At 35.4% G+C, this 24,420-nt stretch overlaps 1 protein-coding gene across 1 annotated transcript in view; it reads left to right on the plus strand.

The window, feature by feature from the left end:
• The window catches only part of VPS50 (VPS50 subunit of EARP/GARPII complex), an 80,727-nt gene that overhangs the window by 25,230 nt on the left and 31,077 nt on the right, over positions 1–24,420 (plus strand). Inside the window, 10 exon segments of the mRNA XM_036406121.1 lie at positions 1,069–1,167; positions 4,082–4,222; positions 7,323–7,458; positions 12,118–12,215; positions 12,904–12,998; positions 13,618–13,670; positions 13,673–13,715; positions 16,973–17,063; positions 18,601–18,777; positions 23,220–23,338. Of these exon segments, the coding sequence (XP_036262014.1) occupies positions 1,069–1,167; positions 4,082–4,222; positions 7,323–7,458; positions 12,118–12,215; positions 12,904–12,998; positions 13,618–13,670; positions 13,673–13,715; positions 16,973–17,063; positions 18,601–18,777; positions 23,220–23,338 (1,052 nt within the window).

Genomic DNA, 24,420 nt, shown 5'->3' on the forward strand with positions numbered 1-24,420 from the left:
GAGTCTTTAGGTTACTTGTCCTTTTACCATTTAGCTTAGGGAAGAAAGTACAATGAACAACCCCCACGAAATCTCTAGGATTAGCACCAAAAATATTTTGTGGCTAATGATGTAATTAATGAAAACTTTTCAATGGATTAAGTAAAAGTACATAACAGGCTGAACACCCATCTACTGTGATTTCTATTATTAAGAGAAAGACTGTATTGCAAGATCATTAAATAATAAGAATTGAAATGGTTTAAATATTTAGCAAGGAAAGAAAATATTTGTTAACTGTGTATGTTATGTTATTGATTCATTCTGTTTTTATTTATTGTTGAAAACTAGGATTAGGTTGTGTATCTGAATATATCGCAGTGTCTACATGAGAATTATGTCATTAAGCTATGTAGTCAAATTCTTGAAAGCTTTATTAGTCATAAAATACATGATCCTATTGAAGTTGTTTTTTCACTTAGTTTACATAGTAGGTGAACTTCATTTTCTGCAGAGCTGTTCAGTATGCTCAGAGACAGCTCTGCTGGCAGAACCTGTATTTGTGTGTCTCCTTTCTTTTTGATTCTCTCAGGTACTGATTGTTGTGCTGATATAGTATTCTATAAATGGCTGTCTTGCCAATGAACTTCAAATTCAGGCAGTGTTAGTTCCATTTAAGAGATGCAGTCAGAGGGTTAAGAAGTCTGTAATGGAATTGATTGAGCTGAAACCCCCAGATCTGTTTTTTCTTAGGGGTGGAAGTAGACCAGCTTAGAAATCCCAGCTTTCCCATATTGATGTTCCTGGCCTTCTCAAAGTAAACATCACTTTGAATTTGACTGCAGAGTTCTTGCTTGTTCTTGGGAGTGGTGGAAGTCTTTGGCTGACACTGAAGTACTTACACTGTCAGAACTGACCCTTAAGCACCTCAGAAAAGTCCAGTCACACACAGTCTTAGTTACTTTACAACCATAATTATCACACTGTTTAAATAAACATCTTCCTCACTTGTTGTTGTTTAAGTAATGTATTACTTGACCTGTTTTTTTTTTTTATTGTTTAATGCATTTTTTTCTTCAATTTTTATAGGAACAATTGGATGTAGCGCTTTCCAAAATATGCAAGAATTTTGATATCAATCATTATACAAAGGTTCAGCAAGCTTACAAGCTGCTTGGAAAAACACAGGTTAGTACTTACCTTCTAAGAAAGTCACAAAGAATAGTCATGTAACAGCATGAAGCTTTGAGTACTGTGATGGTAATTTATTTTCCTAGTTGTTGTGGTTTAATCCCAGGTGTCAGCTAAGCCCCACACAGCTGCTCGCTTCCTCCTCCTTGGTGTGATGGCAAAGTCAGAGGGCAGGCAGGTGTTCAGTCATCCCCAGGACAGCAGGACTCCATCATGTGTAACAGTGACTTGTGAAGACAAACTTTATCACTCCATACATCCCCCTGTTCTTCCTTCTTGCCCCAGCTTTTATTACTAAGCATGACACCACATGTTATGGAATATACCTTTGCTCAGTTGGGGTCAGCTGTCCTGGCTGTGTCTCCTCCCAACTCCTTATGCACCCCCAGCCCCCTCTGGAGGGTTGGGGTGAGGAGCACAAAAGACCTTGACCCTGTAAGCTGTGCTCAGCAATGGCTAAAACATCCCTGAATTATCAACACTGTTTGCAGCACAAATCAAAAACACAGCCCCATGTCCCAGAGCAGCTACTGTGAAGAAAATTAACTCTATGCCAGCCAAAACCAGCACACTAATGCTGATGGATCTTGCCAAATATATGTATACAAAGGTTTTTATAATGCTCATGTAATTTAACAGTACTTGCTAAAGGAAAGCTGTGTGTTATTGCAACCTGTAGTTTTTTGGACAGATCATAGCAGTAAAAGTTGCATATTTCAGCTCTGTTTATACTGCTGTTTGCACTATTCATTCTATTTGGTGATATGAGTACTGTTTTTTATAGCTAGATCTGCTTTTCTGGGTTGTGCACTACCTGTGCCTTGAGTATTTCCATTTTATATTGTACTGTTAACATGATGACAGTGGAACATGTGAGGAGATTGATTTTTGCAGTAAAGTACATCCCATGGCATGTCAAACACATACTGTGAACATGTCCTGAAAGTTACATCTGTGTGTGCCTAGAGCCCTTTCTGTCTATATAAGAGTAGACCTAGGTTCTCCTGTAGGACAGAGTTCTCTTCTGTTGGGTGCTCTGTCTTGAGGCTTCATACTGGTTTGTTTCTCTGAGAAGGCAATCAACCAGTATGAAGGTATGAAGTATGGCAACTAATATCAAGGTCCTGTGAAGTAGGGGGGATAAGGAGACATGAAAGTCTTGGAGACATGTTCTGTCAGTGATCAGGGCTCATAATACAGGCCGAACGTGATGGTTCCAGTGTAACAGGGATTGATTTACTTAGGGAAAAGATTCCCCCAGAAAGCTTCAGTTGCTAAAGATCAAGTCAAAGCACATGTCCCCTCGTGAAGACAGGACAAGAACCCAAATAATTTTTTATTATGCTTGGCTTTTTTTAATGCTCTTTCCAGATTTCAGGAGCATATCTGATATAAGATTGCCTTTCTTGGGTTTGTTTTAAAGCTTTGTTTGTTTTGCATCTTTCTAATTAGAACCTTTCTAGCAAAGTTGGGTTCTTTTTTTCCTGGCTTGGCTGTAAAACCAGTGCAGCTCTGCAATAGGATAGAAGTGGATTTATCTTCCCATACTTTGTTAATGTGCAGAGCTATTGGAATGCCTAAAGACTGCAACTTAAAATCAGGGGACAAGATTTTTTTAGTGCACTGTATTCAGTTTCTTATTTACTGAAGAAAAATAGGTACAATGCATTCACTGCATTTCAACCACATGACATATTGAGAAAGGCAGTTATTTGTTGAAGAGGAATGAAGTTTCTGACAAAACAAAAGTGTTATTTGTTACTGCATGCTTTGGCTTGCTTTTTTCCATTATAGAGTGACTTGGTTTTGGCATTTTTTTTCTTACTAGTAAAGTATGCATTTTGAACTTGTCCTAAAAATAATTTAGTTGCATTTTTATTCAAATCTTTCCCATATTGACCTCTTCTCAGTAAACAAGATGTCAAGGTCCTTCAGTATCTTCAGTACTTTTCATTATTTCATTTGTCATTCTGTTTTCTTTAGCTAATTCAGGTTAGGACTAGCTATAGGAGATTGGCTGTTTTCAATAGGATTTAAGCAGAATTGCTTCTTCATTTCTTGTGGAGTAATTGAGTTCTCCGCTCTTGTTGGTAGCTAAAAATGTCAAATAGGAAGTAGTGAAACTGAACACTTTCAAATCTGCTGATGACATGTATGTGAAAACAGTAAGAAAATTCAGTTTCTGAAATAGAATAATGTTACATACAATTCATTAAGAACAGGGACACTTGGGAAGCATCCTGACCTGAAACTCAGACATTATTATGGCAAACTAATATGTTACATAATCATTAGTCCTTAGTACATATTACTTTTTCCTAGAAAAGGTAGTCTTTTTTTAAAAAAAACAAATGTTGTTTTTTCCTACCAAAAAGAGGAATTTTATAGGAAATTTATTTATATGATGTGCATGCCTTTATTTAATGGTTAATTGTACTGTAGATTCTTCACTCTGGCAAGTGGATGAAGACTTTGTGCTTTTAATTTTAATGATTGCAAAGGAAATATTTTTGATGTACTTAGCAGTTTTCCCAGTGGGAGAAAGAGCATGAATCCCAACTCATTTATTTTTGACGTGTTATGAACAATTGGGAGGAGGGTAAATGAGTGAGTAAATTCTATAATTAGCTATGTTATAATAATATTTACTAGTGACAGTGTACAAAAAAAGGTAAAGAGGTAAGATGGTGGAGGAAACTGATTTTACTTGCAATATCTAAACTCTTTTATGTGACCATATTGTAGTAATGCCAAGATCTGTGTTCAGTATTTTTGAGACAGAGATTGGAGGACAGGCTTAACAAGTGTTCAGTGCTGAAAAGATCCATGTTAAAAGATGATGGCTAAAAGATTATGGCAGATAACAAATTGAATTTTACTGTTTGGTTTTATGTTACTCCATTTCTTTCAGACAGCAATGGACCAGTTACATATGCACTTCACCCAAGCCATTCACAACACTGTGTTTCAAGTAGTCCTTGGGTATGTGGAGCTTTGTGCAGGAAACACAGACACCAAGTTCCAGAAGTTACAGTACAAAGACCTCTGTACAGTATGTAATTCTTGCTTATATGTATTGTTTTTAATCTGAATTTTTTCACTGTTGTAGGTGTACCTTTCGTCAGTAGGGACTCATTTGTTAACCCTATAGCCACTCTAGTTTCTTAATACAGCTTATGACTATTTGAGCTATTTGTTAGTCATAACTTAATGTTGATTTTGATTGCACCAAATTTTAGCACCTTGGAGATTTTGTGCACTCCATCTAACAAACAAAGACCAACATTTCAAAATGTGTGTCTTCAGTATGATATACTAGTTTTGGAATAACTACTATCTTTGAACTTCATTCCAGTGCATTTAGCTAGTATTCACAATTTCTCTGATACTGCATTTCTGTAAGAATTCTTGTAAAGATTCCAATTTAATTGTATCTTCCCATTATTCCTGACTTTGTATCATTCACTTTTCATTCTCACATTTAGTTTTGTGCTTTTGATACCAGGATAAGGGACAGCTATAATACTGAGATGAGAAAGCCTGATGATAGGCAGATCATGGGCTGGGAATATACATATATTTTTCTGTACTGCAAATTTTAAATGTGGTTTCTTGCATATTTTGTAATGTTTTTAGAATGAATGTACAAATTTTTAATTCACTCTTTTAATATTTTCACTTGGGATTTTACTGTTACACCCTGAGAAATTTTCTAAAATTTCAGTGATGGGGAAGAAGTATGTGAGATATTTCAGGTGGTTCTAATGTAGAATTACCATTTGAAATTATGTTTCTGTCTTGAATGTTCTTTAGGATGTTTGTTTCAGTCACAAACGAAGCCCTCATCATACTTCATCAACTTAAGGACCCACCCATCAGTTGCAATTTATTAAATTGAAATGCAGTCACAAGGAGATTAAAGTTCATATTCTGATCCATTTTCCGTTCTTTCACTTCTCTTATCTCCTGGGATCATGTAGCTGCCACTAGTAATCAACACATCTGCATTGTAAACCATTTCATTTTAAAGAGGTGCCTCTTTGACTTAAAAAGTTTACATTATCTAAGGGCCTTCATATAAATAAAAGTGTGATAAGCAAAATAAATTTAGTGGGACTAATTGCCTTAAGTATTCATGAATATAATGAGTAAGTTTCTGGGTAGTTGGTATTTTCACTTCACTGAGATGAATTCTAGTTGCAGAAAGCCAGCAAACTCCGGTCTTTGTTCTCCAAACTGCAGTCCTTTCATCTTTCTGCTATAAGCCTTCAGAGCGTGGTTTATTTCTGTTTCTTAGTTTTCTAATGAACTTTTCTTCCAGTTTTTTTTTTGTTTTGTTTTTTTTTTATACTTCTGTATGTCCTTCAGTTTATTTCCCATTCCTTGCTAATACTAATGATACTAAGCCCACTTATTTGCACTTACAAACTACTACTGAACTACTTCTGACCAGTTCTAAAATCCAGGGTGTGTGCTGCTGTTTATCCTTATACTTGACTGTGTGGAGGAATCTTTCAGGTACTTGGAAATACCACATTTTTAATACATAAAGAGGATGGCTTTAACTGCATGGTTACAAAATTATTACCTCATTATTTCTGTTAGTCTTTACTTATGCAAAGTCTTAATGACATGATGCTTAAGTTAATGTGACCCTACAATAGCTGGCATTCTGTATAAAGGTACTCAGATTTGGTACTTTATTCTACTTGTGAATATTGCTGCAATTGCATTGAAATTTACTTTTTAAATTTTTCTTTACTATCTTGGTAACCATTAGATATTTAGGAACAGGCTTCAGATGGGAAATTTTGGTCTCTTACTATGCTGTTCAGTGTTGGTTGTTGCCTTTTGTAATGCATTTGTGAGAACAGGTTGCTAAATAAGATGAGCTATCATAGCAATTCAGTTTCTAACTTCCTGTAGAAAAAACAGCAGGTTTTCATCTCATACACTCAGTTGTTGAGGAATAAATTGTTCAAGACTGAAATATGAGCCCTCTTTCTCTTAGTTTAGTTCAAGTGAGAACCTTCTTCAGGCTGCCAATGCTGTTAAGCCAGGATGCCCTTAACATGTAAAGGGTTATGGAGTACTTACTCTAATTAAGCAAGGGAAGTCATATAAAATTGAAGTATTCTTTTTGAGGTAGGTATGCTGCTGTGTTTCTGAAAATCTGTCAAAATGAACTTGTCTAGCTTTCCATTGTAGTGGCTTTTTTCTTTGGTATGTTTGCATCTATTTGGAAGTCAAGATACTGAATTTTATAATAATGTGAATCTTTTAAAAATGAGTAATATTTTCAGAAATTCTTAAGCATTTATGAAAGTGCCTGTCTGCTCAGGGTCACTGATTCTTTGTTGAGTCTTTCTTTTCTTAGCAATATGCCATGCTTTTACATGTTTTCTCTTTTTGAATATTTCTGGAGCAGGGCAAAGTTTTGCTGCTTCAGTCTCAAGTTTTGATTTTCTTTATTCTAGTATAAGCTCAAAGAAATTCAGTTGTTTCCTTAGTTTAAATTGAATTATCTTGGTATTTAGTAAGTAATCCTTTCTTCCTGTCCACCTGAAAGTCAGTATGTCTTCAAGTATAGTGATTTGCACGAGAAAACTTTAGACTTTAGATACTAAAATCCCTGAAATACAGGAAGAATAATATGAGTTAGTAGAGAAAATTGCTGAATCAGCAAGTTGCTTTTTTTTTAACTACTACTTTAGAGCTCATTCAACCCAGTGGGGTATTTGCCAGGAAGGCTTCTCTGTAGCACTGCAGTACAAAGGTCTGTGTCCCTGAACTGACACACAGGGTAGCTGCATCCCTCTGGTAGTGAGATGGCCTTACTTCTACGTCTGTGTCACTGTAAAATAAATGTAAGAGGCAGTTAACATACAGGCCAATTGAGGAAATTAAAAAGAAGATGCTAACAAAAACTTTGTACTTTTGAAGAAGATGCTAACAAAAACTTTGTACTTTTGGACAGCATTTGATTAGTTGACTAAAATCAGGAATCTGTGACTTCTTAAAATACATTGAAAATGAAACTGATGTATGTCAGCTCCGCTATATAAATTTGAAGAGTTTCTTATGGTTTGTGTTGCTGCAGCAAAAAATGAACACCATTTTGAAGTTTCCCAATGCTGTTTGTTGTTCTGTAGCACATCACATCAGACAGCTACATTCCATGCCTTGCTGATCTCTGCAAAGCCCTCTGGGAAGTCATGCTCAGTTACTACCGAACGATGCAGTGGCATGAGAACCATGACCAAGATGAGGCAGCAGTTGTGTCTTCTGGTAAGAAACCTCTGGGAACAAAACTTCTGATATTTGGAAATAACTTAAGCTCAAGTTATTAATTTATGTGTTGGTATCTTTGTGGTCTTGCCCCAGTGCCTTCAGCATTTTTGTTGATAGTGTGCAGTAAGGACTAAAGCACTCACTGGATTTTTTTACTCTCCAGAATAAGATTAATTTTTTAATGAATATTTGTATGTGCCAGTCTTGCAGATATAAATAATTTTATTTTAAACAGTGCTTAGGGAAATGTCCTTCCCTTTTATGTTGAATCTTAAAAAAAAATCATAAAAGAAATTTCTTTTTTAGTTAAAAAAATTGTTTTGGATTGCTGGAGCTGTTTTTTGAGTTAAAGCCATTGCTTGAGTTGAAAGTTTTTATAGCTGTATCAGATGTAAAATTTAGAGTTGAAATATTTGCTGTTGTTGTGTGGTATGAAGAAAGATTCTAGAGTTTTGATTGAATTGCCCATTCTCAATATTTTTACATTTACAGTTTAAATAAGATAGTTACAGTTTCTTCTCTTGTGTCCATCTTGCTGTGATTTTTGCAGATGTAAAATCATGCAGGTACCATAAAGAACTTACTTAATGGACAAATGGTCACAGTAGACTCCTAATTCAGCCACATGTGCACTTACAGAACTAGCTCCCCTCAGAGTCGTTACTTGTGACATCCTGAGGAAAGAAAACAATCTGCACTCTAAAGCCTTTTACAGGAGCCATTAAGCCTAATAAGGTCATTTATACAGTCAGATGCATAATTTTAGACACACTGCTTTTAAATGCATGCCAGAGTGTTTTGGTATGTTAACTACTGGCCTTCTGTCACTCAGTTTTTAATTTTCTGGAGTTATGGCTTTAATGTAATGTACAACTGAATGTAATGTAATGTACAACTGAAATGTAGTGATCTGCTGAATCACTTTTTCAAATACTTCAGCAATGATAAAGCACACAGAAGGGAATTTTAGAAGTACAGTTTAATTTCAGAGGGACTGTAAATATCTACTGGTTGTTGTTTTTCTAAAACTCATTGCTTATTCTACAGTAATTATTGAAACTGTACTGGGAATTCTCATTTCATACTTACTGATTTGATGGCTGTGATATGTGGTAAAGTCAAAGAGTAAAATTCCTGTAGAATGGGCATGTATGTCAGAGGGAACCAGGGAGGCACTTCAGGAGATTATGCTGAAATTGTTCTTCATATAAGCCCCACAGACTGGAGCAGTAGGTGTACCACCATATCTGGCTTTTATAGTTTTGGGAACTCATGGCTGTCCCAGTATTGTCCCAGTTAATCTCAACACTCTTAGAAAGTGCCTTAAATGTGTCAAGGGACTCTTGATCTTAGGGCACAAGTACAACTGTAGAAGTGAGAAGCTGGACTTGAAAGACATTATAAATAAAGCTCTTTGTATTTTAGTAGTGAAACTTATACAAAAGAAGTCCTTGGAAAGACAGAATTAAGTATATGTAGAACTTGTTTAATCAAACTGAACATAAAATTAGTGAACTAAAATTATCAACGTAACGTGAAATGAATGTCGTGTTTTATCTATATGTCATATTTAATGAACTACTACTTGGTCTACGATTTTGTTGTTTGTACACTAAACAGCAAATTGCTGTAATACTGGATTTCATCCCTCAAAATAAACCACTTAAACTACTTTAAGTGGAAAATTTTCCATTACACTGTTTGTTGTGGTCAGAGCATTGTTTATGTTTTTAGTAAAGAATCAAACAGAAAATGAATTTTAAAGGGATCTATGCAGATAATTTTTGTTTTCCCTGCTCAAAGCAAAGTGATCTTCCAAGTCACAACTGTTTGTGGGAGGGCTTGCCTGGTTTCATAGCATGGAATTTACTGTGATGTTGATGTAATTTACATGTGTTTGTGAGACAATGACTTAACAGAAGACCTGAAAGTGAGTGGTAAAATGATCACTACAGCATTTAAACTTCTGATTTCACATGTGTAGTCCTAGGAGTAAAAGTTGGTAACAGCTCTAGTATCTGTAAAATATTCAAAGAAAAGAGAGAAGAAAATTATGTAGGATGTAAATTCAATTTCAACCATTTTAATTTTTAAAATGTTTCCTTTATAGTACTGTGTAAATTCTGTGCAAGACCTGCTTAGTATTCAAAGAGTGAAGCTAGAAGACAGAGATTTGATTGAGTCCTTTTTTTTTGCTTTCCTCTATCATGCAGGGATTAAACAAAAACCTTTTGTTATTACTGAAAGCTGCCTTTTTGAATTTTGAGAAATACCGAAAAACCTGAAGAATCACTGTATTTAAATCAGGCATCTAAAATAATAACTCCTGGGTGGTTTTGATCCTTCTTTTTATGTGTAGTTATGAATATATGTGTTCTCTGCCTGTTTCAAATTCTTCAATGCAAAATGTGTATACACTTTTGCAGTCCTTGATTTTCAAGGAAATTATCCTAAGTTAATGTGTTTGCATTTGTGAAATTAGCTGCAGTGCAGTTCATTAGAAGACTGGAAACAAGACCTCTTAGCATGACTGCCCATAAACCAAGACCATTGGGAGACTGACAGAGAGAGAATATTCCATTGATTATTTTAGTGAACAATAACATCTATATTGCAGTGTCTGTCCAACCATTCCTTCATGAATGGCAGTTTGGGAGTACAGGGACTATGGTCTTAATCTAGAGAACAGGTCAAAGACACTGCTTTGTTTAGCATTGCCTTGAGTCTGCAGAAGTTCAGAAGAGAGGAGGTTGCAGAAACACACAGAGCGTGCTCTGGCTAAGATTGCTGGTTTTGTTTCCTTGATAGTCCAGGAAAGGTTAAATCCACTTAGAGGTTTTCTGTTCATAGAAATTAGATTCTTAGATTGTTTCGGTTTGTGTTTCATTTAATCTTCCATGGAAGATCAGGAAAATGAATTTGTCAGAATTATTACTTTCAGAAGATGAGCATATTTAGGTACAATTAGTAAATTATGATTTATGTAGGCAGTGGGTAATATTTGTTCTATTATTTTTCTTTCCTAAGGAACATTTTTTGCATGCCCTGCAACAGTAGATATAGTATAGAATTAAGTTTAGGTCTTGTTTGCACATAAAACAGCCTCTTATCATCTCATTTTGAGTTATTAGGGTAGATTCTCAGTTAACCTGCAAAAACAGTCTCACTGTCTTAACACAAGAAAAAGTTGAATGCACATTTGCAACCTTGAAAAATGAATATCCCTAATATAAACCCAAATTCTGTACTGTATTTTATTATGGTTTTTAATTTTGACGAGGAGTTATTCAGTTCACAGTACTGGAACTTTTACATTCTGGCTGGTTATTGTTCTGCTTCTGTGTTCTTGAGTTCCAGCCTTGTGGGCACACTAACTCAACTAAATTGCCAGTAGTTCTTGGTAGTGTTTGTGTGTTCACTGCTGTAATCCCTAGTTTACAAATAAAGCTTTCTCAGTGTTAGATAAAGTTCACAATTTAATAACATGTCCAGCCACACCTTATGGCTCTATCTGAAAGAAATCAAGTAAGGCCAGCATCCATCTCAGTATTCATAATCTGTTTTCTGAATTTAAATGGAGGTACAGATGTAGAAGATATAATATTTTTGTTGCTCCTGTTAAGCTTATATAAGTATTTTTTATAATAGGCAATAGTTCTTGTTCTGAGAAACATACTCTGGAAAGGTTCAAATTGGAAACCAGATGGTCGATGAGGAGAAGGATGATGTACATGACACTGTTCTACTTACAAAGAGTCTGGCCTAGGACTAGGAGAATGAGGCACTGCTAAGTGCTATTTATAATTGGTGATTGTTACAGAAGGAAACTGCTCACTTGACAGTGAGCACTGGATGATCTGAAGGAGATAAAATCAAAACATGGTCAGACTGCTGTGCTCTATTGCTGTTTTGGTTTAATTGAATTGCCAGTGTCTGATACAAGTCATAACAATTCCTATTAGTGGATGTTTTTTCTTTCATTCTCTTAAATATGTGGCAGTCCAGACAATGCTGCAGGGTCTGTCCTGCATACATCTGAAAAGGCTGATAAAAATCTTGTATCCAGCCTCCCATTCCTTACTGGCCTCTTTAGTAAGGTGCTCACAATATTTACATGATAGTCATCTAGACTGCAAGGTCTGGATTCAGGGCAAGGCATGACAAGGAAAGAACACTTACATTGTTGACAAAAATTTCACGATGCTGACAAATGGAGGACATATGTACATAGTTATGTTTCTGGGCTCTTCTTCAGTAGACAACAAAATTAGACATGAAAAATTGCTCTTTTTTCTAAGGAAGGTGAAGCTAAGCCAGGAGTTTGTCTGGAAAAAGCTGTGAAGCCTAGTAATGAAGAACTGCAAGGGTCAGTTAGGATGAGCTCTCACTGTGATCCTTGCAGTACATTACTACCCAAGGAGCACTGTGGGGGACAGGTGTTTGGTATGCAGGTGATGGAACTCTCCTTGTCTGCATTTGCATGTAATGCTTATATATTTAATATGTGCATTATTAATTTCTGTTCAAAAGTTTAGAGCAAAGTAATTCTTCTGGAGTTAGCATAATCAATAATATGGCAATAGCTAAGGAAGTGTAATTCTGTGTAGGATAACTTTCAAAGCTTTTGGAAATACTTAAAATGCCTTTAACCTGAAGTTTCAGATGGCAACAATGTGATTGGAACTGAAGAGAACAGTTTTGACCGCAACTATGTAAAAAAGAAATTGGAGCATGGGCTTTCACGAATATGGCAGGTATGAGTTTTGAATTTTGTTTCCCTGTAAGTATTTATTCCCCCACTTCCACCTCTCCAGTATTAATTATGGTTATATTTATACTAATGTTCTTAAAGAAATGTCTCCAGATTTTTTTTAAAGGCACTTTTTTAAAGTGACCACAGAAATATAATTTCTATGACTCAGTGATTGCAATGCTTCCAAACTCAGTCAAGATACCAAAACATAGTAATAGGACTTTTTGTCTGATCCCATTTCTTTCAACCTGTGTGCTCTCACACAATCTCTTTTCTTCTCACGTGCTTTTCTCTGTGTACTGCTTTATATTTCTGGTGTAACCATAGCTCTGGAGAACCTGGAGCCTTGTGAACTTGACTGGTTTCTTGGTATTCCTGCTGCAATTGCTGGATCAGTTTGGTGTGCGGTGTCACCTAAAATGTATAATGAAAAAGCTGACTTCTGTTTTTGCACTGACAATAAAGCTTCTAGGATTGACTCTATCTGTTTTACAAAGTGCTAAAGAAGCTGATTATAAAATTGTTTTAGAGAAATTACCCATGTTACAGAAGATGGAATTCTCTTCTAAATTTCAAAGAAAGAATTTTTAACTGCAAGCAACCAACAAGTGTTAATGAACGAGGCATCCAAGCCTTCACTTTTTGTTTTCAGTGTACTAAGTATACAAAAGCTTGTTTGTGTTTTGTAGGATGTTCAACTGAAAGTGAAAACATATCTTCTGGGAACAGATCTGTCTAACTTCAAATACGATGACTTCATATTTGTACTTGATGTTATCAGCAGGTATGCTGGTGTGGTTGTAAGACCTTTAAGTACATGTCCACAAATGAGCTCTGTTGGTGAAGGCTGATATTTGCATTTTGATGCCAGTTTCATTCAAGTGTGCTGATAGCTTGAAGAGCAATTCTTCTATATGTGAGAGCTTATGAGGATCTGTTTAGGGGAGGTAGCAAGAACTGCTTTGCTTCTTAAGTGTGATATGATTGCAGTATTGTCTGCTTTTAAGATAAGGTATATGCAGGTCTAGCAATTTTTTTTTCTAAGAGCTTTTAAAGGGGGTCTGAGTCAAGCAGAAAAATGATGTGATACTGCCAACCTGTACAATATTATATCCTTCTTTTTTGGGAATAAAATAAGATTGAGACTGTGAACTGACAGCTTGCCCTGTGTAGCGGGCTCTCAAAAATACATTTATTTTGCTTATGGCTCTTTGTCTCTATGTGTACGGCACACAATGATAGGATTTGAAGGAAAATGAGACATGAACTTTTGTGGAATGCAACCTTAACAGTGCAATGTAACATTAGTACTCTGTGTTTATGAAGATGCATCTACACTCGCAGTTAGAACAGCAGTATTAAGAAATCAATAAATATGTCTAAACTTTGTTTTATTACTCTAGGCTGATGCAGGTTGGAGAAGAATTTTGTGGCAGTAAGTCTGAAGTTTTGCAAGAATCATCAGAAAACAAAGTGTTAACTATTTCAAAACATACCACAGGTGAGACTATTATATTTGCAGTACATTATTCTAATGACATTTATTATTGTTGGGTAAATTCTTTCCAAAGGAATTCCACTGCATAATGTTCCTGCATTGAGATTGACTGTAGAGTATGTTTCCTGATGAGAAAAAGGCTTTGAGCCCTGGAGAAAGGGAGAGGATAGAGAAGCCTTCACTTCCACTGTGTTTGTGGAAAACTGTAATTGTAACAGGCAAGTCATAAAGATGAACAACTTTTTAATGTAGAATTTCAGTAGTTTTTTAGGTTGCCTCTTGTCTCCTGGCATCCTGAGAGGGAATGCCTCTGAAGTCCATACTTTGTAGCAAAATTTTGTCTTCTTTTTCTATGCTATTGCTTAAGAAGACTCATCATGACTATGACATCATGAGAAGACTCATGACTATGAAGTGTTTTTTCAATATGCAATTCTGTCTTGAATCAAGTAAGATATTTAGAACTGAGTCTATCCTTTTGAGTTGTGTCTTCACGGCTTGTTCATTGGCAGGATGTAATTATATTTCAGTCAGCTCTATTGTCTTATCACATGAGGCCAGTCATGTATTGTCATGGACAGGCATTCTCTGGACTCAGATATGATATATGGCTATAACAGCATCAAGACTTGTCTATTTGTTTGTTTTACTTGTCTTGATTTTAGAAATGTTTTGATTTGTGTGATTGACACCTTTTTAATTCTAGTTGTCTAGCATTATGTTCTTTCTGTGTGTAAAAGCTAGGAAGATATGAGAAGAAATACAGTCTTCCATGTTCTAGGAAATGCTTACTTTCCTAGTCTTGATCTGTTGTCCTCTTGTTTGGGAGCTGTCATACAACTAATATATCCAGAGCCATTTGAAAAGTCTGAGGCTTTCTGCCTAAAATCCATGAAGTATGAAAATTAGGGCAAGGAGGACATGAAACAGTGTCTAAATTCAGAAGATGAGAATGTGGTTTGGAATTTCTTCCAGCTTTGGTAGTTTGTAGCTAGGAATTCTTTCTTGTCATTTGATGAAGACCTCAGTTCCAGTTGTCTGAAAAACTTGAGCCTTAATCAGATCCACATTATGTCTTGTCAGGAGATGCCACCTATTTTTATTTCTTGAAATTTTTCTGAATCCTAGACAGAATTTCATGAACTGATTTTGGTCTACCTAACCATCTTTTAACACTGACTTATCACATAGTGCCTTGTTGGGTTAAGTAAATATAATTTTGACTGTTACAGTCCTGTGTATGTTTAACAGTTTAAGTAATCATAGGCTAATTTTCTGAATTATCTTTGAGTAAAATAAAGGTTAAGGAACACTGCTGGAATATGTATAGAAATAGTAATTTTTTGTAATAACTTGTGTTTTTTAAGATAATGTAATTCTTGTGAAAATAAATATTTACTGACATGAATTAAATTATATGAAACCTTTTAATACTTTCTACGTGTTTCATGCTGCAAGGGTATTGTGAAGATTAATTGGCTGATGTTTTCATTCTCAGAAGGAAAACCATAAAAAACCTGTCTCACAGCTGTATCCCCTAGGTTGTTTTATATAAAGCTTTAAGCATCTTACCTTTTCAGATCAAGCTAATGTGGCTTTCACTTCTCTTGGGTATTTAATTGGAGGGGGGAAAAAAAAGTAGGATACTTTTAAGGATTCATTAGTACATGAAAGCTACACAGTGCTGAAATGCTTAGAGTCCAGGAGTAATCAGTTCTTTGTGTAGTTTGACATACGTGGCCTCCTGGGCAGTGTGGTGTTATGGAGAACTGCCAACATAGAGAAAATATTGAAAGTAATTGGCTGTGTGATTCAAAAAACATAGAAGAGAACATAGTACTAGAGCATACAGGAAGCCTTTTTTTTGAGTGCAAGCTGATTGTTCTGATAAATCAGAATGGGCTTTTGGCAAAGAGCATCAATAAGAGGATTTTTGAAATGCAATTTACTTTGTACTGATACACTTGTAAAAAGGTGTGTCTGATCACTTCAGCTTTTCAGAGAATGAACGCAGCAGGTCTTCATGCGTTCCCCTTTCTAAATGTATATGCTGGTAAAAATTAAGAACATTTGTTTAAGTAATCTGTCAGAGCCTTGATTTCAGATTCTAAATGCTACAAAACCTGTTGTGTGGCTTTGGAATGTTTGCTTTTCTATGACTCTCACCTCAGTCTCCCTCACAAAGACTTTTAATCTCTAATGCTGGTTTTCACAGCATCTCTGTCTGTTGTTTCTGTTGACTTTACTGTGAGAAGATCTGCAAGCTATGGGTGCTCAACGCCCTGAAAATAGCACTTAAAGTCTATTTGTGTTTAACTTGGGAATTTAAATAAACACAGCAAACTGTAGTCACAATTCAACACATTGCTTATCTCATTGTGGCAAGCAAATCTTAATTTTAGTGGTGGTTGTAGTTCATTATTGAAGTTGTGGTATTCCTAGAATATTTTATTGCCGAATTAGAAACCCTGTGCATAATCTACCAACTGTTACTTGTTAAACAAAACAATATGCCCTATATTAAGAGGAAAAGATAGAGCAGTGTGATTCCAAAAAACATTCATTGCTGTCTTTTCCTATATGTTTCATTTATGTGGCAAATTTTTTTTCTTTATCAAAGATGTTTCTGCTTATGACAGAGTGGAAGTTTTTCTAGTGATGAAAAACAACAGAAGGAATGCAGAGATGTAATGGCTTGATTACTTTTCCTTATTACTGTATTACTGATACCAAAGTAAAATTAAGCTATGAAGAAAATTAGAGACTAATAGCCATTTAAGTTTTTTCTTTGAATGGTTGGTATGTCTGTAGAATATTATTTCTTTCCAATTCCCTTTGCTCTCTGTTGGCTTCAGTGTGTTTGAAAGAAATACCTGTCTTATGTGGCTCTCAGAAGCTGTTGTGCTGCTAGTGGAGTGTTTGTGTATATTATATTGCTTTCTACGGTTTACAGAGGAAAAAGATCCAGTATTTCTGCATAATTGTAGGCGTCCCTCTATAATTTATTATGGTTTTGACTAAAATAATTAGTTTATAAATTTTGGAGACAATCTCAAAGAATATCTTTCTGCAGAGGTGTCATAAAAATACACTGCTTTGGTAGTCACAGCTTTTGAGTCGGTTGGAAGAATTGCTTAAATACTTGTTTTAAAGTGTAACTTTTTGTACAGTTTTAGAATTACTTCACTGCAGAAGTGAAGTAATTGCCAATTTTGTGATTTACTCTTTCTGCCAATTAAAAGTATTCATTTGTGTTTCAGAACCCGTCTTGAGGAACTTAGAATGTTTTTGGAGAATGAGACCTGGGAACTTTGTCCTGTTAAATCAAGCTTTAGTATTTTGCAGCTTCATGTACGTTCTATGCATAAAATATACAAATATATTAATATTTAATAACTAAGAGTCACGGTGTTCTAAGAAGTAGTAAGATCCATGAACTACTGTACAAATGTTTTTAATTGCTTCTAAAAGCTCCTTAGTTTTACTTCATGATATTAGAAACTTAAGAGTCAAATGGTTTTGAAACAGTAGTGTTTCTGTTTCAGGCAGGCAGAGGTTTTTATGGAAGATGCTAGAGTTTTAAGCATAACGTTAGCCTCAATGTAATGTTAGTTTCAATGTACTGTTAATATGTCTGTTTTTAATTTCTGAATTATGTGTCTGACAGTAAGATGCTAAAACATGAGTGCCTGAAGGTAGTTGCATGAGCACTCACTAGCTTGTACCAACTTGGCATCTGTTTCTGGAAACATAGGTCATACAGCCTCATTTGGACAGGAAAAAAAATATTCTTCTGTGGTGAAGTCCAACTGAAAGCAAGTAATCACTGTACTTACCTTCTAATCATCTGAAGTGATTTTTTTTATTTTTAGCATGTGGTGGATGAAATTAACTTGTTTTGCCAAATAAAACATGGTGCCTGTGATTAAAGCTATAACTGAAGTTCAGAAATATTTTAGCACAGCAATGTTAAGCAAGATCATTTTGCAACCTCTGTGGAGTTAACTGTAGAAGTAAGCAATAGGCTACAGGGTCACTAAAAGTATGGAGGGAAAGGGAGGGAGGACCCTCAGCAGCATCCAGGAGCAAAAGAAATAATATTTTTAATAGAGAAATGGGATTATAAATCTGTACATACTGCTTAAGGGACTGGAGTAGCAGAAACTGGGAGAAAGTTACTTATTTGGTTAAGCAAACAGAAATCTTACATTGTAGTCCTTTTAGCTGCATGTGTTTTAATCTTTGAACCTTTAGTTAAATGAAAATGTACATTTTACCATTATGAATATCAATAGCTAGAGTTTAATAGATAAAAATGGTATGTCATCTGAGATAAGTTGTGTTTTGTTAGGGAAAAAAAAGTAAAAAAAACATGCCTTTTGGATTCTGCTTGGTCCATATACTTGCAAAAGTTTGTGTACTCATCTAGTGATCAGAAATGCAGTGGGTTTGAGAAGTAAAAAATCTTGACAACTTTTTAAAAATCAAATATCAACAAGAAAATTTCGGCTTTATTAAATTACTAGGTAAATTGTGTAAAGAAAACTGTATTTTTGGATAAAATTTAAGTATTTTTTTATCTCCTTATATCTGTGAAATAAAAACCACAATTAGTTTTCACCTAGTTTTAGACAGTAAATGCTTTCAGAATGCAGATGTAGTATTGCATGTTGTGGCAGAAAACTTCTAAAAGTACAAAGACAAGCAGCATAAGGTTGTCACTTTCAAGGTTAACTTGAGCCAGCGTGAAAAGCATGCTTAAATAAGCAGCAAATTTGGCTAAAAGTTAATTGTCCACAAGTTTGTTGTTATCCTTTGTTTTTATGGAACTGGAGTCATAATAATATTGGAAATGCCCGATGAAAACGTGATTTTTTTCTGTTGGTAGGAATTTAAGTTCATGGAGCAGTCGCGTTCCCCGTCGGTGTCGCCGAGTAAGCAGCCAGCCTCTGCAGCTTCATCAGCGGTGACGCTGTTCGAGCAGTACTGCGCCGGGGGAAACCCCTTCGAAATTCAGGCCGACAGCAAGGATGATGAGACAGAAGATGTGTTAGCTTCCAATGGGGTATGGAATCTTTCAGGAAAAAACAAAAAAAAAACAAAAAAAAAACAAACAAAAAAAAAAAAACCAAAAAAAAAAAAAAAGGCAAATAGTGCTTTCAGTAAATGATGATTTATTTTGTGAGGCAATGATGGTAAAGTGCCTTAGTACAAGAATCTGTTGCCTGCAGTACTGTGCTGCTTTGCTTTTAAAAATGCCAGAAAGCCAGGCATCCTGTTTAAAGTTCACTTTGCTTTGCACTGAATCAGTACTTCCTTTCCACTGAAGTCAAACATTCCTGAAGGTTAGCAAGGCATGTTCCACCTAAATTAGTATTTTTCCAGGGGTTTAAGTTAGCTTTCTTTGTGGAGGTAATTTTATCATTTTAGGACTTGCTTTCCGGCTTCATAGGAAGGAATCGTTGTGGGTTGCTCTTTTTGTTGTATTTTTTTGCTCAAATGTGATTTGCCATGGATTTCCTGATGTTTGTTACATCATTTTTAGTTGTAATTAAAATGTTCAGGACACTCTCTTTATTGTGAGTTCTTCTATAAAACTGAACAATAACTGTGTGGGTTTTTTTTAGAAGTCTGTCAAAATATATCAGTGATCAAATGTGTTTCAATGTAAAACTTTGTACCATTTTCTTAAATGCTACATTATAATGTTTTTGCTTAAGCTTTTGTTATTGTTTATTCCTTTGAAGAGTAATGTTTTCTTGGGCTTAACTTGTGCTACTGAGGCTGGATAACGTCTTAAAACAGAAAAGAATAATTGCTGCTTAGTGATTTCAAACTCCTCTGATACCTTCTGGGTTGCTGCTAGTGAATGAAAGTCTGCATTGTTCCCATATTTTTTGTTTAGGGACTTGTAAGCAGCATACTTACACTTGTAGAAAGTGTTTGTAGAATTGTCTTCGTTTCTTGGCTATGGATAGGCTGAGGTGTTTTTATTTCTCTCTGCACATTTGTATGAGACATGAAAACTCTGTATACAAGTTAGGACAGACCTTCTTCAGTCTTTCCATTTCTAACATTTTAACCTTCAGAATCTGTTTCTCCTTGCTCAAAGAAAAATTTAGAAGACATTGTCTTACTCTGTGCTAAGCTTTTGCAAGCATTAAATCGTTTGATGAAAAACTAGGTAGCAGATGCTGATGAACATATTGTAGACACTGTTTTGTTGGCTTTTGCCAGTGTGAAGTGTCACACTGCTGCCTTCTGTCAGTAAGACAGAATCACTGAATTGTTATTGTTCGAAGGAACCTCTGTCACAGAGACTGCAGGCTCATGAGAGAAGTAGTGGTCCTGCAGGTCTTACTGGCACTCTGAAACCTGCATGAGCTACAAAACACAAGTGTAAAACAGACAGAAATTTGTCTCTCTGAATGGAGGCACAGAGCAAGTTAATTAACTTGTGTACAGGATATCTCCCAGGGCTGGTACTGGAAGAGAAGGTATTTTATGACTGAGGTGACTGTACTTTACAGATGATTGTCCGTACTTTCCCTTTTGACATTTTTAGTCTCCTCTCTGCATTTCTGTCCCAGAGGCAGGGTAGTGAGGTACTTGTTAATAGATCCTTTGGGATGGATTAGAGTGAAACAACACTGAATGATTGGTGTTTATACATACATATGTACGTATGTACATATGCCAGGTTTATTTTAGAATGATTTGGTTTCAGTGGAAATGAGGTATGTAGCCATTTTATCTAGCATGTTGTTATCTACAGTAATAGAGCAATATAAAAGTATCAAGATATAACTTAATGAAATATACAAAGAAAAAAGAAGGAAAAGGTAAGAGTAGATAGTGGAAAGATAATACAACTCCTGGATCTAACTGGGACTTGGTTTTTACAATTTCAGTGTCTGCTGGTCAAACTGATGGCCACAATCTTGATCTGTTGGGGCTGAGGGAAACCACCAAACATGAAAGTTCACTGGGTTAATAGATATTCATGTTCAGGGGAGAGTAGCCAGCTACCTCCACTGGAGGGGTGTTTTTGGCTGCTGCAACACGGTGGATTGTGTGCAGTCCTCTGGTGGAAGGCTGCAGAAATGAGTCTGGGGGCATTTTGGGGGTCTTTGGTGGTTTGTGGCCCCTTCTAAATAACTTGATTGCTGTTTGACCTGGCTTAGTTGAGCCAATTATGCTTTATCAGAAGGGGTGAATACCTTAAGGCTTATGTGAATACCTCCTCATGGGAAGGAGACATTGTCATGATAAAAAGCATTATTCTGCCTTGCAGGATCTGTTTATTACTGACCTTTTTCCGTATTTGGGTCAAAAAATGGCTTGTTGCTAAACAAAGGCTGGTTTTTCATGGTCATCCTTTGGTGGTGGGTGTGCACCTCTTCTGTCTTATGGAGATCAGAGGTTTTGCCAGCACACAGTTGGCTGTGCAAACCTGGCCTCAGCAGAGCACCTGCTGCTCTTGCAAATTGCCAATTTCTTAAGCCATTAACCTTTAATGTTTCACAGCTGTCTGTTCCAAAGTGCTGACACAGAAAGAACTCCTGTTTAAGAGGTAGAAGGTACACCTATTTTGTTATTCTTTACACAGAAAGATAAAAAACCTGCTTAAATAACGCAGGATAAAATTTTTACTAAGGTTTTGTGTTTCAGTGACTGACCAATTAAGGTGGAGGGACATTTTAGCACTGAAAATTGGAATTATTTCAGATGGAGGTTGCAAAATTTTGTTTCCAGAGAATATAGGCATGTTGCCAAATGTAGAAAGAAGTAGCACGATAAGGACATAAACATTTAATATACAGTTTATCTGTAGGGTGGGAAGACTTCTCAGGATTTCTTTTGAGAATTTTAAAGTCTTTTTAAGTGCTTAGATGTTGCAGAATGGGGCCCCTGGACCCAATTAGCTCAGCTTTGTATCTTGAGTTTTGGTGAGATGTTTTATGTCCCTTTTCTGTAGCTTCTTCAAATGTCTGTTGTGCCACAGTTAACTTCCAGTATTGTAACACTCTTCAACTTTGATGAATCTTACAGCTTCTTGTGGGTTGGTTTGAGTGGATTGCCTTAACACTTTACCTCATTATTGCTACAAGATACCTGAATTATTTTAGCACTTCAAAACTTTACTGCAGACTGTGTATATTCAAAATAGATTTATAAGGTCTCTTCAGATTGAGGTCACTATTTAATAGTTGTTATTTAATGCATACTTTAAAATACAAATGCATTTATCTCATAAATAGCTGTTCCAGATCATTAATTGCATTAGATTGAGAGGACTTAATAAAAGTGTTTTTCCTGTTAAAAAATAAAGTAATCTCTAAATCCCTCCTATTCTATGATATTAAGACAGTTCATTAATGTCAACTGATAGATTCTTACATCAATGTGAACTGTAGTTAAAAATTTGTGGTCAATTTATCATTTTACTGTCACTGGATTTTAATTGAATCATCACGTCATTTATTATATGCTAATGCATAATAAGTGGTGCTAATTCTTTGTGCTAATGTCCCAGTCAAGTTAGATAAACTGTGGTTTTTTGTCCTTAGTCAAGGCTGTCCTCAGCTCATTTTTGAAATAAACTAGCTGCTTTCTTTACAGCTTTCCTTTGTTTAAAATGTTCATGATGCAGATATTTTGCCTGGGAATTCTATTGGTCTGAACATTTCTTTTGAGTGTCTCATACTACATTCTCTTTTTTCCACCTGAGCTGGTTTTGTGTTGAATTTGTTTCTACTGTGAGGTTCTTGCTTTTGTACATAGTGCTTTCACAGTGCTAGCCTTGAAAACTCTAAGCAACCTTGGGGCCAAGGCATGTGTGACTGAAAAAAATACAGGTCCTAGTGTGTTTTGCCTGCTATTTCTTAAGGATCCCGGAACCAGAGTGCGTTGCCTGTGTCACTCTGTGGATAAAGTGACTTCAAAGCAGTGTATGTGTTAAGGAAAAGTGTCTCTCTTCAAGTGCAGGTGCATTCTGCATAACTGCAAGTTATTTTTTTGGTATTGGGTTGTTTTCTTTATTAAATGTATACAGTATAAAGAAGTATTTTTTGTGAAGCAATAGTTTAGTTCTTCTTGCAATAATAATTAACTATTATGCAGTGCCAGGTGTTTTTCCTTTTTTTTTACTGCCACTGTGTGGATGAATTTTGAGGATTTATTACTGTTTTTTTTCAGATTATAACAAAATAATAAAAGCTCAAATATGTGGGTACTTTATACATCAGCTAGAAAGCAACACAAATTATTGGTAGCTGAAATGCAGATATTTACCTAATCAACATAATATAATTTGCCTCTTGCATTTTTAAAGAACATTGACAGCAGTCTTTCAACCAGCAAAGTTATTTGTATCCCAGTCAAGGTAAAAGCCAAAAAGCGACCAAAGTGCAACATTAAATGAGTGATAATATTATAAGAAAAATAATGGTAGTAATATTGGTAGTCAATTTATTTTTTACTTTTTTTTTTTTTTTTTGTTACCAGTATGAATCAGATGAACAAGAAAAAAGTGCATATCAAGAGTATGACAGTGACAGTGATGTACCTGAAGAGTTGAAAAGAGATTATGTGGATGAGCAGACAGGAGATGCCCCAATAAAAAGGTAAGTTGGCTGTGTGGGTCCTTGGTCTAATTCACATGCTTTTCATCTCAGTATTCTAATTAGTTCAGTTTCTGTAATCTACAACAGTGGAATAATAATCAAATATTACGCTGCCTGCACAGTTAGAAGGCTCAGCACTTAGATCTCTAGAGTGGGGAGGAACATTAAATCACTCATCATTATTGCAGAGAAAACCTGAAGAAAGGAACATTTTGAAAGCAGATGAAGGATCTCTGAAGCAGGTAGTGGAAAACTGGTTAATAAGGACTAGATGTTAACTGAAGGTCCTTCTATAGCAGCTTTTGTGCATATATGTAATTTCTGTTGTGTCAAAAATGGTTGTTTGCAGACAAATGCTTTGAGTTTTGGGCTTCTGCACAACAATAAACTTCTACAGGTTAAGAAAAAAAATAAGACTATTCCATAGCTTGAAGGCAGTACTTTTCAATTTTAAGTTATCTTTTTCTTTAATACACCATAGATATATATAAATGAATATGCATATTCTATTTTGATGTATATAAAAAGTATTTTATTTATATATATTCATATAAAAAAAGCCAACTTAGTATCCTCTAAAAGGATCTGAAAACAAGTTTCTGTCTAGGACACTGTACAACTTAGATGTACATTGGGACTCTGTGAAGCAAGCTAACATTTTTTATGTAGGGTTTGCAGGACAACTAGAATGCCATCACTTGGATCAAAGCAGAGTAGCAGAGTAGTTACAAGTTAACTCTTTAGGATAAAATTGTTAGTATGATTCTTTCTCTAAGGTATACCATGTAAACTGCCTCCTTTCAAAGAAGTGATGGAGATATAGTTAAAAATCATTTAATTGGAACAAGCAAGAGTTGCTGTCCATAGGTTTGTGCTGTGAAATTGAAATTTTTGGAAGAATATAATTTTGAGGTATGGCAACTGGCAGAGGGTTTCTCTTAAAGAAAATTAAAATGTGTCTTGTTGGATAATTATCGAGTCCAACTTCCTGCCTGTTTCAGGACTAAAATTTATGAAAAAGTTAATCACTTTTTAGTCTCACCTTCCACAAAATTGCTTGTATTTCTAGGTAGTAACTTTCA

Source organism: Molothrus ater, chromosome 1, assembly GCF_012460135.2.
Source record: "Molothrus ater isolate BHLD 08-10-18 breed brown headed cowbird chromosome 1, BPBGC_Mater_1.1, whole genome shotgun sequence".
Lineage (NCBI taxonomy): Eukaryota > Metazoa > Chordata > Aves > Passeriformes > Icteridae > Molothrus > Molothrus ater.